Below are 15,838 nucleotides of genomic sequence, written 5' to 3'. Positions count from 1 at the left end.
GTAAATAAATTGTAAATAAAATCTCTTTGGAATTAATTAAATTCCTGGCAACTACACTCTTAAATAATCAATTCCAACCCTTTAAAAATAACTCCCATTTCTCCCTTACAACAGATAATCTTCTGATACTGGCCCAACACAATTCATCCCTTCACATCCCCAAACTCCCCTCCCTTTTATAGTATAAAGACTGCAGAGCCATCAAGAAGAATGAGGACTGAGGAAAGGTCATTAGATCATTAAATTATGTCATTATCCTTTATTTATCATCTTTGTCAACTACAGGATGTGAAGTAGAGCTTGTGTGTTGTCTTCATTTGTATTTCTCTTATTAATGATTTGTAACATTTTTTCATGATTGTTGATGGCTTGCTCTTTTTTCATTTGAAAACTGACTATACATTTTGGACATTTGTTAATTGGGTAATGGCTCTTGTTCATATATAACTAAATCAGTTCCCTACATATCTTATTTATCACCAATTACATGTAATAACAAATTTCCACATAAGATTTCCAAAATTATATGATCCAAATTGTCACTTTCCCTTTGTCCCTCCCCCCTCCTGAAGCTGGCAAGCAATTCAATCTGGATTATACATATATTATCATGCCAACATATTTCCATATTATTCATTTTTGGGTGACTCTTCTTATAAAACCAAAACTTCACAATCATGAAAAATGGTATGCTCTCATTTGCATTCTGACTCTAATCGTTCTTTCTTTGGAGGTAGATGGCATTTTTTGTCATTAAAGTCCCTCAGAATTGTTCTGGATTATTGCACTGCTGAAAGTAGTTAAGTATCACATTTGATCATTCCACAATACTGTGTTTACTGTGAACAATTTTTTCCTGGTTCTGCTAATTTCACTCTGCATCAGTTCATGTAGGTCTTTTCCAGCTCTATCTGAAATCATCCTGTTTATCATTCCTTACAGCAAAATAGTATTCCATCACCATAATATACCATAACTGGTTCAACCATTTCCCAGTTGAGGGACATCCACCCTAGTTTCCAATTCTTTGCCACCACGAAAAGAGCAGCTATATTTTTGTCCAAGCAGATACTTTCCCTTTAAAAAAAAAAATCTCTTTGGGATACAGATCTAGCAGTGGCATTACTAGATCAAAGGGTATGCATTGTTTTATTCCTTTAGTTCCCTATGTATTTTGAATATTGGATTTTTATAAGAGAAACTTTTAAAAAAGATTTTCAAATTTAATTGTTTTCTTTCTATTGAATTACATTGATTTTGTTTGTGAAGAAGCTTTTCAATTTATTTAGTTCAAATTGTCCATGATCTTGTCCTGTAATCTTTTCCATTCTTTGTCTTCTGTAGTTTTAGAATATATTTTTATTTTAAAATTAAATTAATTTTCCCCCAATTACATATAAAAAACTTTCCAACATTTATAAAAGAATTTTACGTGTCAAATTCTCTCCCTCCTTTTCCCACCTTGTTGAGATGGTACCTGATACACATTTTACTTGTGCAATCATGTAAAACACATTTTCTATTTCTCCTGGTAAGTCCATTCAATTTGCCTTTAAGTATTTAAGATGTTGTGCTATTCAGTGCATATATACATATATATCAGATATACATTCAGTGCATATTAAGTAGCGATAGTATTTGTCTATGGTGCTTTTAATTCTTCTGTTTATCTCTAGTCAAAATCTTACTGATTTATTTAAACTACTGTATCTGACATCATGATTGCTATTCCTGCTATTTTTAATTGATTTGAAGCTAAATGCATTTTGCTATAGTCTCTCATTTTTATGTGTAAATATTTATGTTTCAATTTTTTTGTGGACATTATTGTTGGATTTAATTTTCTATTCCATTCTGCAGGCCTCTTCTCTTTTATGGGTGAGTTCAACCAATTCAGTTCATGTTTATTATGACTTAATAGTCAAGTCCAATCAACAAACATTCATTAAGTATAACATGCTAGGTATAGTAAGCTTTGCAAAATCCCCTTACTACAGTATTAGGATAAATGCTGGGGATACAAATGCAGGTAAAAAGAAAGTTTCTGAACTCAAAGGGGCTTATACGCTAATGGGGGAAAATAACACTTTAAAGGAAGCTGAAAAGGCCTGAGGTGGAAGATTCTAACGGGGCCATAAGGGTTAAGGTAGATGGCTGCTAAAGCATGGTACTCAGTCCAGAGGATAAAGGATGGCTCTTTCCTCCCATCATATCCTCCTCTATTTTATCCTCTCTTTGCCTTCTCCCCAGAGGGAAAGTATAAGTAGGGGTACAGAGAATGAGAGTGCTGGGCCCGAAGTCAGGATGACCTGAGTTCAAATTCAGCCTTGGATACTTAACTAGCTGTATGATCTGGCTAAGTCACTTACTCTGGCTTGCCTTATTTTTCATCATCTTTAAAATGAGCTGGGGAAGGAAATGGCAAACCATTCCTGTATCTTTTCGAAGAAAACTCTAAATAGGGTCATTGAGTTGGACACAACTGAACGTGTGTATATAGATATTTTTGTTTTTAAAGAAAAAAGTCTCATCCATACTACAGAAAACGAAAGAATTAGAAAATATGTCCTCGGTCTGGAATTGAGATTATACTTTTAGTAAGGGCATTTACTAGATTCTTAGATGACAAAAAGAAGAGGGCCTGGCATTTTCCCTTGAGGAACTCATAGAATGGCCACAAGCAGGACTATTAAGGGAAGGAATTTTCAAAAGCACAGTGAAAGAAAGGACTCCTATCACCACCTCCTCTTGCAGTCTCACAGAAGTCTGTGGAATTATTTAGACATTTTTCATCTCAAAACACCACATGCAAATATAGAGAGACACTTAAAAAATAAATGAAAAGGCGGCAAGAACTCACTCTTTACCTTCCCTTAAGAGTAGGGAGTCGGACTAGATCTGGAGTTCTTAAACCTCTTACAGTGTCATGGATCCCTTCTCAGAATGCAGTAAAATATTAATAACAATAATAATCGATGAAATTTAAACAGAGTAATCAAAATATTTTTTAAAAAGCAAGTTCACGGACTTCACGTTAAGGACCCTCGGGCTAAAATGGTATTTAAGAATCCCATTCTAAAACCTATGAGAAGTTCCCTTCTACTGCTCCGAGACATCACGCCACGCCAGGTACCAGCCCAGCCAGATTTTTCGCGCAAGCGCACTCACTCCCCACCGCCTTCCGCGAGCACTACGGGCTGGAGAGATTATCGCGAGAGCTGTCAGCAGCCCCGCCAGACACAAACAGAACCCGCGGGAGCCTCAGATTCGGGGAACGCTCCCCCTCTGAGAATAAAGACATCTCCATTCTCTCTCTCGGTCAGTTTTGGCGAAGACCAAAGGCGGGGTCCAATGGCCGGGGCCGCGCCGCCCTGGGGCCGGCTGGACAAACAGCAGGACCGGGATGTGCGCGAACTGATCCGGCGCGTGAGCGGCCTCCAGGACGAGGCAGACAGCAACTTCCAGCTGGCTCTGCACTTCGCATGGACCAATTTCAGGTCAGCGACGGGTTTTGTGGAGGGAAACTCGAGCTTTTTTACCCTGCCTTCCCTCCTTTCCCCGCCCCCACCCCTTCCTTTTGCTAATGCCGCTAACCTTCCGGGCCACCATACGCGCCGGCAGGTACGGAAGCCCCGCTCGTAGCATCTTTATCAGTCTCTGCGTTTGCCCTCCCGCTGATGTCCCGATCTGTCTTGGCCCTTCTGGGCCACCATAGGCCCGATATTCTTGGGGCTAGGATCTGGGATTTTATTCCAGCTCTGGTTCTTTTGCTGTTGAAGATGCGGGACTGGGCAATGATCAAGAAAAATTGCGGTATTGGACCGGGACGATTTCTTTCAGGGTGGCATCTTTGGGACCCGTTAGGCTCAGTTTCTTATAGACGTTTGTATCTCAGGGGGGCGTGTTTATTTCTTTGTCTTCGTGGCTGTCCTTTTACTGAAGGAACTAGTGATAGGAAAATAGCCCGAGCTCCGGCGGCTAGGAGCCGGGGGAAAAAGGGTCTTTGTACAGCGCCCTGCTCAGACGGATTGGCCAGCAAAGCAACATCCAAACAAAATAACTATTTCTAATAATGGCAGCCTATCTTTGAAAAATATTTTAAACTTTTTTTAAAAAGAGCATTTTACTTTCGGCTTCCCATTTGCCCTGAAAACTACCCTTTGAGGAAAGCTGGGCAAATGTATTCTGATTCTTATTTTGCATAAAGAAACGAAAACCCCTGGTGACTTGCTACATAACTTTTTAGCAGCAAAGAGAACTGGAAACAGTTCCTGCTTCTTAGTGTTAGTGTTTTTCGTCTTTACACTGCCGCTGAAGTATCCTTTCCCCCTACAAACATTTTCCTTTTGCCCCTAATTTGCAGTTAACTCTGTAAATTGCCGTAAAATCTTTGGACTCCAAAATGGAGTAACGTAGACCTCCACCTTTCTGAACAAATTGAGATCTGATGGCAGACATCATTAAGAAACCAATGGGGTCTACTCTAAAGGAATTTCAGTGTTTAAAGACAATAAGAAGGCATAGCAAACATAGCCAATATTATTTCTTTGTTGAGCACCGTATCTTTTGTTCAATCGTGTTCCACTCTTTTGTGACCCCATTGGTATTTTCTTGGCAAAGATACTAGAGTGGTTTTCCATTTCCTTAAGCATATTTTCCAGAAGAGTAACTGAGGCAAACTAGGTTAAGTGACTTGCCCAGAGTCAGAGTCCAGTAGTGTCGGAGGCTAGATTTGAACTTGGGAAGATGTTTTCTTGATTCCTTGCCCAGCATTGCTTTACATAACAGTCCCATATAAAGCACTATATAAATGTTAGCTATGACTAATTACCATATTATATTTGAGGAGAATAAGTGTACCAGTTAATAAAGGTTCCTTTATGCTGATGATTCCCAATTCTACATATCTCTCCTCTGAGCTCCAGCCTCAAATAGCTCCAACAGTGGTGGATGCTTCACATGAATGACCTTCTGACATCTTAAACTTATGATTTTCAAAACTTGATGATCAATACTAGGATCAGTTTCACTATTTCTTTTGGTGGCACTATATAGGATTCCCAATCCTGAAACTATGGAGTTATCTTTAATTCTTTTCTTTCCCTTCTAGGGTAGAGTTTGAATTAGTAGCTTTGTGAACAAGAGAACATAGTGTTCTGAACCCTCACCTCCATCTAATTGCCAAATCTTGTCTATTTTGCCTTTTGTAGCTCTTATTTCCTCCATATTGCTACCATCACAGATGAGGTCCTTATTACCTGACACCTATATGATTGTGATCGCTTCCAATTTGGCCTCCTTCTAGTTTCTTTCCTATCTAGTTCATTCACCCAGCTATGAAAATAATCTTCTAATGCTCAGGTCTGACCATGTCACTCCTCTGTTCAAAAAACAGTGATTTTCTGCTACCTAATGTAGAGGTTGACAGACTACAGTCAGAAGACTATCTCTTCCTGTTCCCTAATTTTATATGGCCAGTGAACTAAGAACTAAGAATGAGTTTTACATTTTAAATACAAGAAAACTTTATTTTAAAATGTAAAAAATCACTCTTAGGCTGGTTGGCTGGGCTTATAGAAATAGGCAGTTTTCCAACCCCTGACCAACTCCATAACCTGGTATTTATTTTATTTAAAATTTTTTGATTAATTAACTTATTTAGAATAATTTTCCATGGTTACATGATTCATGTTCTTTCCCTCCCCCCCACCTCCCTCCCCTCTCCCCACCTCACCTTACCCCCAAAAGACAAGCAATTCCACTGGGCATAACCTGGTATTTAATGGGACCCCCTACAGTCTGGCTCTAGCATAGCTCTAGCTCTATTTCACATTATTTTTCTATATTGTTATTTGTATATTTCTATATTATTTTTCTAGTATTTAATTATGTAACTAAACTGGAATAGTTATTGCTCCTAATTTTATCTTTTATCTCTCACCTTTGTGCATTCACACAAGCTTTCCATCATACCTGACATGTAATCCTTCCTCATCTTTGCATGTTAAAACCTTTCTCTTTCTTAAACACTCAGTTAAAGATTCTTCCATGGCACTTCCTGATAATCACAGTTGAAATGTTTTCTTACTCATTAATTAGTTCTAAAGCACATTGTCTGGATTTCTTTGCCCCATTACATATTATCTTGTCTTTACTTATCTCAATATATGTCACAAATCATAATATATCAGGATTGGAAAGGAACTCAGTGGTTCCCTAGCAGAGCCTGTATGTACTTGGACAGGAATTTTCTATACTGTCTCTAATAAGTGCTTACTTATTCTTGCTTGAGCACTGTCAGTGTGGTAGAAACCCCTGGAGATTGTAGACTTTATGTGGGCAGAAACTGTGTTGGTTCTCATTTTTGTAATTACCATTTTATGTTACAGTACTTTGCACATAGTTAATGTTTGTTGAGTTGAATTGAATGAAAAATATATTGAGTAAACGGAATTTTATCAAAGCCTTTAAACAATTAGGGGGAAAATAGTGCCAAATATTTCTGTTTTGCTTCTAAATTTTATATCTTTGAGCCAGATTTTATACAGATGTGATAAAATTGCCATGAGTAAATGATTTTCTTTGCATTTCATTTAGATTTCATCGTTTCCTAGATGTAAGCAGTCATAAAATAGAGAGGACGATAGAGGGGTAAGTCAATTTTTATTTAGATTTGTGTGTATGTTTATTCCAGTGCTTTAGAGATTTATGTGTATTCTGACTGTTAATACAGTTCACAACCCCTCTACATCTCAGTAGACTGACATCATGAGTTTCTTTGGCGAAAGGGAGGCATTCTATTGTGGCATACCTTTTGGTGATGAACTTTTCTGAATTTTGTTAAGATGAACCATCAATGGGGAGCAGCGGGGTAGCTCAGTGGATTGAGAGACAGGAGACGGTCTTAGGTTCAAATGTGGCTTTAGACACTTCCCAGCTGTGTGACCCTGGGCAAGTCACTTAACCCCCATTGCCTAGCCCTTACCACTCTTCTGCCTTGGAACCAATACACAGTATTGATTCTAAGATAGAAGGTAAGGGTTTAAAAAAAAAAAAGATGAACCTTGAGTGGCAAATATAGTCCCTTACCAAGATCATACTTTACATTTTGAAAGGACTAGAATGGAGAACATATAGATGTATTTAGCCCAAATAATTTTGTTAATATTTCTTTTGAAATATCAGTTATCTTTTTTTATTTTAGAATTTATGAAAAGCTCATCATTCATTCAGATCTCAGCAAAGCTGCCAGTTGGAAGAAATTAACTCAAGAGTTTCTGCATGCCTCACTTCCAAGTACTAACGAAGCAAAAGTATGCTATTTTTTTATTCCACTCTGATTTTCTTTATCTTATTAATATTAACCTTTAAGAACTCATACTGTTCTAAATACATTATACATCAGAAGGTTCAGCCCCTAGTTTTGAATTTGATCTTATAGTAGTGAAGGATGTAGGAGAGAGAGTATGTATAATTGGGAAGGATGGTGTTCATTACTATCATTCTAAACTCTAAGAAAGAAGGAACATCCTTTCTTTTATTTAACTGTCATTATATACTGGAAGAAATTCATATATTTTTAAATTATCTACTTCCTGTGTGATTTAAAAGATGGTAACCCTTAAATAACTATTTAGTGAAATTATTAAAAGGACATTCTAAACTGGAACAATGTATTGTGGTAGAAAACTAATTCTATTTGGTATCCAAAGACCTATGTTCTAGTTATGACCATGCTTTTTGTAGCTATGTGAGTTTGGGCAAATTTCTTAATCATCTCTGAACATTAATTCCTTCACTTCTAAAAGGGGAATAATAGTATTTGGAGTATAGATAAATAATACGCTTGTCAGGGCAGCAAAGTAGCACAGTGGATAGAGCACCAGGCCTAGAATTACGTGAATCTGGATTCAATCTGACTTCAGATACTTCCTAGCTGTGTGACTGGACAGACATATCACTTAACCTCTATTGTCTAGCCTTTGCCACTCTTCTGTCTTATAATTCATACTAAGAATTCTAGTAAGGCTTAAAAAATAGTGTGTCTGAAGTTTAGAAATTATCTTACTGATAATATGAAGTATGGATAACTGGAAATTTTGGAATAAAAAGAAGAGAATTAGAAACCTTAATTTGAAAATTAATCTGAAGATGAAACCTCATAGTTTTCACTGAAATTTGGAACAAAAAATAAAAATTGCTAATTACAAGAAGTATAAGCAATGGGTAGCAGTTGCAGAGGGGCAGATCAAGACTTGCTGTGAGTAATCATGTACTAGCGATTAGAGTTATTCTAAAGAAGAATGAGCTGTCTGAGGAAATAGGTTCTTCCTTATTGGAGGTATTAAGCCAAAAGTTGCATGACCATCTATTGGGTACCTTGTAGATGTAATTTTTTTTGTCAATTATTGGTTGGACTAGATGACTCTGAAATTTGAGAATCAATATTTAGGAGTTGGAAGCTATTACAGTATAATCCAAGTTAATGTTATCTTAGAAAAATAAATTTAGAAAAGAGTATTACAAAACCATCAGAAGTTAGGTTTTTATTCATTTAAATTGGAATTTTCTACTTACAATAACATCACTTAATTTGTTTTAAAGACAGATACACATTATGCAATATTGTCACTCCTTCTGTGTCTTTCTGATTCTCCTTCAAACACCAATTATGTGGAAAAACCAAGAGAAAAAGAAGTGGGTAAGTCATATGAAGTTTAATATAGCATTAGAAGAGGACCTTCATGCAGGTTCAAATTTTGTATGAAATGGAAATTAATTTCAAAATGAAATCTATGTTGAAGTTAGAAAAATTGTAATGTAAATAAGAAGCTATAGAAATGAACAGGTTTTCTATATTTGTTTATTGAAAGCCTTTGTTCTTAGATTTTGCATTTGTTGACCTATGTTACTTTGAAATATGTATGATTTCTTTATTCTGGCATTTTAACTCTTTCTGAGAAGGTTAGTAACCCAAACTGTGTTGTATCTTAGAAAAGAAAGAAGAAATTGACTGGGGGAAATACTTGATGGAAGGTGAAGAAATTGAATTGGGCCCAGATGCAGATACACCAGTAAGTCATAGTAGTTTTGCTATTAAAATACTTTAGCACTTGCCAAGCATACACATTTAAATCTTTCTTGGTATAACCTGCTACAGTGGATTGGTTGTTTAGCTTATTTATATCTTGCCTCCTTCCAAAAAAGGATAAAGCTACCCTTCTCTTTGGGGAGCCTTTTGCTCTTAACAGAAGCAGAAATCCCCTTCTTACACCACTACATAAATAGTACTAAAGATTTGCAAAATTCATACCCAGATGACAAGCAACCCAGAGTTTGAGTAGGATATGTATTAAGCTTATCTGAGAACTTTTTATAGCTTAATAATTTGGTAGGTATATTGCCACCAAAAAAGGTGGTTCCATCCTTGAGACTTTCATAGTGAAAAGTTCCTGACCGTTGTCCAATTCACTTTGATGGACTTTAAGAAAAAAAAGCAGTAGTATTAGCAAAGTTCTTACTTTTGGTATATTCTCAAATGAATTCTCTTTTGTTTAGCTATAGTTTTCTTACTCTTTACTAAAATAATCTCTATTACTTATTTGATAGAATTGGTCTGAAGAAAGTGAAAATGATGATGATCAACAACCTCTTAGTAGAGAAGACTCTGGGATTCAAGTCGATAGAACACCATTAGAAGAACAAGATCAAAATAAGAAAATAGTTCCTCATGTCAGTTGGAAAGGTAGAGTAAAGTTGGAAATGCTATCTCTAATAGAGATACCTAACAAAATATTGAAATTGAAAATTGAGAAAATGCATGTCAGATTCATATATTTCCTCATATTTTCAAAAGCTCCTTTTAAGCAGTTAAGCAACCTTTAACTAGTGTCTTAAAAGCAGCACTTCATAATTAATATTAATGAGGGGACAGCTAGATGGCTCAGTGGATAGAGAGCTAGGTCTGGAGATAAGAGGTCCTGGGTTCAAATATGGTCTCTCATTATTCCCAGCTATGTGACCCTGGGAGGGTTCACAATAACCCCAATTGCCTAGTCCTTACCACTCTTTTGCCTTAGATCCAATACTTAGTATCAGTTCTAAGACAGAAGATAAGAATTTAAAAAAATAATAATTAGTATATAAATATGTAAATTTTCCTTTAGCCTTAAACTTTCTCATTTTAGGAGAAAGGTGGCCCAAAATTCAAAATTGAATTTTTCTAGGTTAGATTGGATTCGTTAAGATTTAAACAAAAACAAAATTAGTTCAGTATCTACTTTAACTTGTCATATAATCATATTACTTTTAACTAAAATGGGCCTAAAAGACCATTTCTTCCAACTCATTCATTTTATAGATGAGAAAAGTAAGACCTGGAGAATAAGCCTAATGACTTGCTCTAACTAGCTCATGGCAAAGCTAGCACTAGAATTTCCTAACTCTTATTGTTAAAGTTAAATTAAAAACTTCTGGTTTTTAGTTTCCATAGAGTTTATTAATACTCACTTGAAATAGATAAAGCAGATAGGTAGAGATTAAAGCCTATTTCTAATCTAATTCTAACCACGTGCCTCTCTATATGGCTATCTCTCTCCATTGTCCTCCACTGCTGCCATTCAAGGAAATAGAGAGAGCACCACCGGAAACCTCCCCCCCCCCCCCCCTTTCCTTTCTTTGGCCCGGACATGTCACCTGTGCCTTTATATAATGTCTAGTCATGCAGCACAGAGACCTAGGTTGGACCACCCCAGTGGGGAGGGGGTTCCCTTTACACATTAGTATTTCCATTTTTATTAGCCTTTCTAGATTGGATTGAAAAATTATTACAATTCAGCATTCATTCAGAAAATATTTGTTGAATACATAGATAGGAGAGATTAAAACATGGTCCCTGACGTCTTAGAGCTCACAGGCTGAGAGAAAGAAAAAGTAGTCTTGATAGAAGAGAACATTTGAACTCTATCTCGAAATAAACAGTTTTTGAAGCTGGATTTCCTGGTTGGAGGAAATAGGCACAAAGAATGAAAGACATATTAACATAGCAATAGTTTGGTATATAAAGTTTGTGTAGAGGAATAATAGGGAATAAAACTAGAGAAATGTAAATTGGGGCCAAATTATGCAAGGCCTATGAAACTTGTCTTAATGGACTTAGGGAAAGTAGGTAATAGAAAATCATTGAAGCTTTTATGGCAAAGGCATGGAGCAAATGAGATTTTTTTTTTAACCTTTTTTGAAAAAATGTGATGTTAACTTTTTTTTTAAACATTGCTTTCACACCTCAATATCTCTCCCCTTTCTCCACTCTTGGATCTTGTTTGTAACAAAGAAGTTCAGTTAAGCAAAACACATAGACTATTTCAGAGATATGTTCAGTTACAATAAGATTAACTCAAAACATTGTATAGAATAGATAGGAAATGGAGGAGACTGGAGGGCACGAAACAAGGTAGGAAGATATTTCAGCAACATAGGTAAAAATGGACTGGACTATAGTGATGGTGGTGGGAAGGAAATGGTTACTTTTATGGAGATGAAAATGATAGGATTTAGAATTTGATTAGATGAAGGTAGAGCAAAGGAGCATAGATGAGTCAGATGTTTTAGCCTTGTGACTGGCTTCGATGTTGTCATCGACAAATCTGCTTTACATACAGAAGATCCTAAGTTTAAAATCCAGTGGAAAGTTATCCATTTTGAGGCAACAGTTCAGATTGAGAAGTGAATGTGAAGGAGGAATGCATGCCAGACATGGGAGACCATTTGTGCAAAGTCATGGAGGTAAGAGGTAGATGTATGAGCTTCAACCAGCAGACTATTTTAATTGGATTGAGGAGTATATAAAAGAAAATCATATGAAATAATACTGGAAGAGTAGGCAAGAAGCAGATTGTAGATGACTTCAAGTGTTAGACTGAGGAGATGGTATTTTATTTTAGAGGAAATAGAATGCAATCGAAGATCTTTGAATGTATGGCAGTGACATGATAAAATCCTTGTTTTACATATTTCTATTTAGCAGTTATACAGAGGATAGCTTGAAGAGGAAGAGAGAAGGGAGACATAACCATTTCAGAAATTGTTGCTATAGCCCAAGTGAGAAGAGAGGAGGGTCTGAGGCTAGGCTCTATAAATAAAGGGAAGGAGAGAAATATAAGATACTTTTACTAGAGGTAAGATTATAAAAACTGAACAACTAATTAGATATGGGAGTTGAAGGAGAAGGAAAAATTAAGTGACTCCAAGGTTTTTGAATCCTGGCTAACTAAAAACATTGCCTATAGAAATAGAGTAGCTTGAAAGAAGGATAGTTTTTTGAGAGAAATATAATGAGTTATGTTTTGGGCATGATGAATTGGGCATGCTTATGGGACATCTAGGTGGAGATGTTCAGGCATTTGGTAATGTGAGAATTCAGGAAAGAGATTGGGGCTGAATATATAAATTTGGAAATTGTCTGCATCAAGATGATCATTGAACCTGTGAGAGTTAATGAAGAGAAAGAGTGTGGAGAGAAGAAAAGAGAACCCAGGATCCCCATAGAAGATAGGAAGAAGAGGATGATCAAACAAATACCATAGAGAAGGAACTTCCAGACAGGTAGAAAGAGAACCAAGACTAATGCATATCAAGCCACAGAAGAGGAGGTCAAAAAAGGGTAAACAATATCAAATGCTACAGAGTAAATAGGAGAGATGAGAAAGAAGAAAAAGCACTAAATTTAGCAGCTGAGACCATTAGAACATAGTAAGTAGCTGTCATATGTTATAGAACATGACTCTTATTTTTAATTGTCCATGTGGTTTTTAGATGTTGTGGTGTCATGCGTACTCAGACTTGAAGTCAGGAACACTTGGGCTCATATCCTGCCTCTTATCCAGCTACTTTTAGCTTTGTGAATGGGCCAGATATTTAAACTCTCTGAATCTGAGCTTCCTCATTGATGAAATGAGTATGTTAATATCTGCCGTACCTATCTGACATGTTGGGAGACTCCATCACATAAAGTACTTTTCTTTTTTCTTTTTTTTTCATCTTTTTATTGTCATGGAAAGCACATTTTGTAAGAGCACATTCATACATAACCAAAACCCCCAAATAAAAGCATAAATATACTAATGATTCCAACAGTTCTTTCTCTGGAAGTGAATAGCATTCCCCGTCATAAGTCTTTCAGGATGTCCCAGATCATTGCATTGCTGAGAGTAGCCAAGTCATAAAGTACTTTTCAAATTTTATTTTAAAGCATTATATGCCTGTTATTATTCTTAGTAAGAATCATTGAGGGGCAACTGGATGGCTCAGTGGATTGAGAGCCAGATCTAAAGGCAGGAGGTCCTAGGTTCATATCTGGCCTCAGACACTTAACCCCCATTGCCTAGCCCTGACCACTCTTCTGCTTTAAAACCAATGCACATTATTGATTCTAAGACAGAAAGTAAGGGTTTGAAAAAAAGAATCATTTATTGTTGTACACTTAAATGATAATATAGTTGCTATTGTAGAAAATTCATTTCTCCAATATCTTTCTAGCAAGTGAACCAGATGCACGAAGTTGGTTGGAGCAGCATGTTGTCCTTCAGTATTGGACAGCCAGACCATCACGTTTCTCTCATAGTTTGCATCTACACTCCAATTTATCTTCTGTTTGGTAAGAAAATAAAAATAATGATGGAATTAACTTTGAATTGGATGGTTCTTATTAAACTCCTTTACATTTTAAGTAAGTTGTTTTGCTCTACAAAGGTAGTGCTTTTCTGAAATGGATACTTGGTTGAATTACTTTAAAATTTTAACTTAAGTTTTGGATTCTCATCATTTATCTCTTATAATTCAATATATAGATTATTTTATTGGCTTATTTTACCTTAAACACCTACTATGTGCTAGGTACTGTGCTAAGTGTGAATATAAAAATAAAATGCAATTGTTGCTAGTGCTGATAAGAAAGTGGGCCCCTTCTCCACCATGATTTATATCAATATGTTCCAAAAGCATAGAATGTGAACAATATGGAAATGTTTTGTATAATAATCATGTATAACCCAGGTTGAATTGCTTAGCAGCTCCAGGAGGGGACAGGAAGGAGCCAATTTGAAAACTTATGTGGAAATTTATGTGGTAATTGGTAAAAAATAAATGAATAAACAAAATTAGCCAAAAGCATAGAATGAGAACAAAGGTTTGGTTTAGTTTAGTTTTTGAAAGGAAAAAGCAGTGAAGATAGAATAAAGTTTTTTTTTATTTTGATTATAAAGAAAAACCATCATTCTGTCTTTTTAAATGGTTTTTTTAAAGTATGCTTATTGGTTTATGATTGTGATTCTGGAAATGTATTAAAATTATAATTGTCACTATTTATTTGCTTATTGTTCACTGATTATCACCACTAGGTGGCTCCTAAAGTATAAAAGAATGACTCCTACCTTATTTTAACAGAAACATTTTATGTTAACAGTAGATGTTTATGATCTTTCTAGGGATCAGCACTTGTACAGTAGTGACCCATTGTATGTGCCAGATGACAGGACCTTTGTTACTGAAACACAGGTTATACGAGAAACACTTTGGTAAGACCTATTTCCACTAAAGACACAAATGAGCTCTAATTTATGCACTATAAGGAGCATGATCTAAGATTTCCCCAAGTTACATAGGAGAATTACCTACTTAGCTAAGTAAATCCTAGGGATTGTCTGAGACAAATAGAAATCAATTGCTTTGCCCCAAAATCACACAGTCTGATTGGTATCAGAGATGAATTTGAACTTTAGTTCCTTTTGAATCCTAGCCCTGTATCCACTGAGTTTACTAAAGGGTAATTATTTTGATGTTATTACACATTCAAGTTAGAAATTAGCTATTATGAAAGCTTTAATACTCAGGTCAGTACAAAGTGAAAGTATGAGAGAATTCAAGTACTAGAAACAGAGATAATAGAAGGGTACAGAGATCGATAAATTTCAAAGAAACATAATCGCAGCTATATTTATTAGCTTGACAATAATCATAAAAACTGGCACGTGATTACAGGTATACATAAGTAAAAATAGAAAATGTACTCCATAATATTAATAGTGTTTTACTTTAGGTTTATTGTATTCATCAGCATTCTCAGGTTGATATTAAATTTGGAAAGAGCTAATTGCAAAAAGTTGTTGATCAGGTTTTGAAGAATATACCTGTTTCTTTTGAGTCAGAACACCAGCTGATAGAAATGCTTTCATTTTTTGTGGTTAGAAAATTTTTATGGGGATCAGATGTGCACATTTGATATATTTCATTTCATTTTCTGATTTTAAAAATTACCTTTCTTAAATCAGGAGTTCTTTTAAGGAAACCTTTCAGATATTCCTGTGAAAGACTTTTTTTTTTTTTAGATTTTAAGTATATTCTCTTTTTTTCCTTTATTACAGGTTACTTTCAGGGGTAAAAAAACTTTTCATATTTCAGTTAAATGATGGGAAAGTTACTGTGAGAAATAATATTGTAGTAACTCACTTGACACATGTAAGTAATTTTAATAAATACACCTTTTCTTCCCTTTATTTGTTTAAAGTAGTTCCATCCTGAGCTTTAAGTGGTTTTTGTGAACTATAAACAAGTCTAAAGTACAATGGATTAAAAATTAGAAGTGATTATTTGTTATGACTTTTATTAATTGATGTAGTCTTTTTGGTGCCTAAATAAGAATGCTATTCAAAGAGGATGGTTTTTCTTTCTTTGTGACTCACAAAAATCTTAGGGCAAATATGTAGATTCAACACTACAGTAATGATCCATTGTATGTGCCAGGTGACAGAACTTTTGTTCTGCAACATAAGTTATACGAGAA

The 15,838-nt window shown here is 35.5% G+C and overlaps 1 protein-coding gene across 1 annotated transcript in view; it reads left to right on the top strand.

Moving 5' to 3' along the window:
• Positions 1–3,051: 3,051 nt before the first annotated feature.
• The window catches only part of TUBGCP5 (tubulin gamma complex associated protein 5), a 48,521-nt gene continuing 35,734 nt past the window's right edge, over positions 3,052–15,838 (top strand). Inside the window, exons 1-9 of the mRNA XM_001365903.5 lie at positions 3,052–3,497; positions 6,598–6,651; positions 7,205–7,313; positions 8,605–8,701; positions 8,995–9,074; positions 9,610–9,745; positions 13,537–13,654; positions 14,484–14,573; positions 15,420–15,513. Coding sequence (XP_001365940.5) covers positions 3,055–3,497; positions 6,598–6,651; positions 7,205–7,313; positions 8,605–8,701; positions 8,995–9,074; positions 9,610–9,745; positions 13,537–13,654; positions 14,484–14,573; positions 15,420–15,513 — 1,221 coding nt within the window. The 5' untranslated portion in view covers positions 3,052–3,054. The remainder of the gene's footprint in view (positions 3,498–6,597; positions 6,652–7,204; positions 7,314–8,604; positions 8,702–8,994; positions 9,075–9,609; positions 9,746–13,536; positions 13,655–14,483; positions 14,574–15,419; positions 15,514–15,838) is intronic.

The sequence above is a fragment of the Monodelphis domestica genome, chromosome 8 (genome assembly GCF_027887165.1).
Source record: "Monodelphis domestica isolate mMonDom1 chromosome 8, mMonDom1.pri, whole genome shotgun sequence".
Classification (NCBI taxonomy): domain Eukaryota; kingdom Metazoa; phylum Chordata; class Mammalia; order Didelphimorphia; family Didelphidae; genus Monodelphis; species Monodelphis domestica.
Note: the sequence above shows the minus strand (reverse complement) of the source record. Positions and strands in the feature narration are given on the sequence as shown.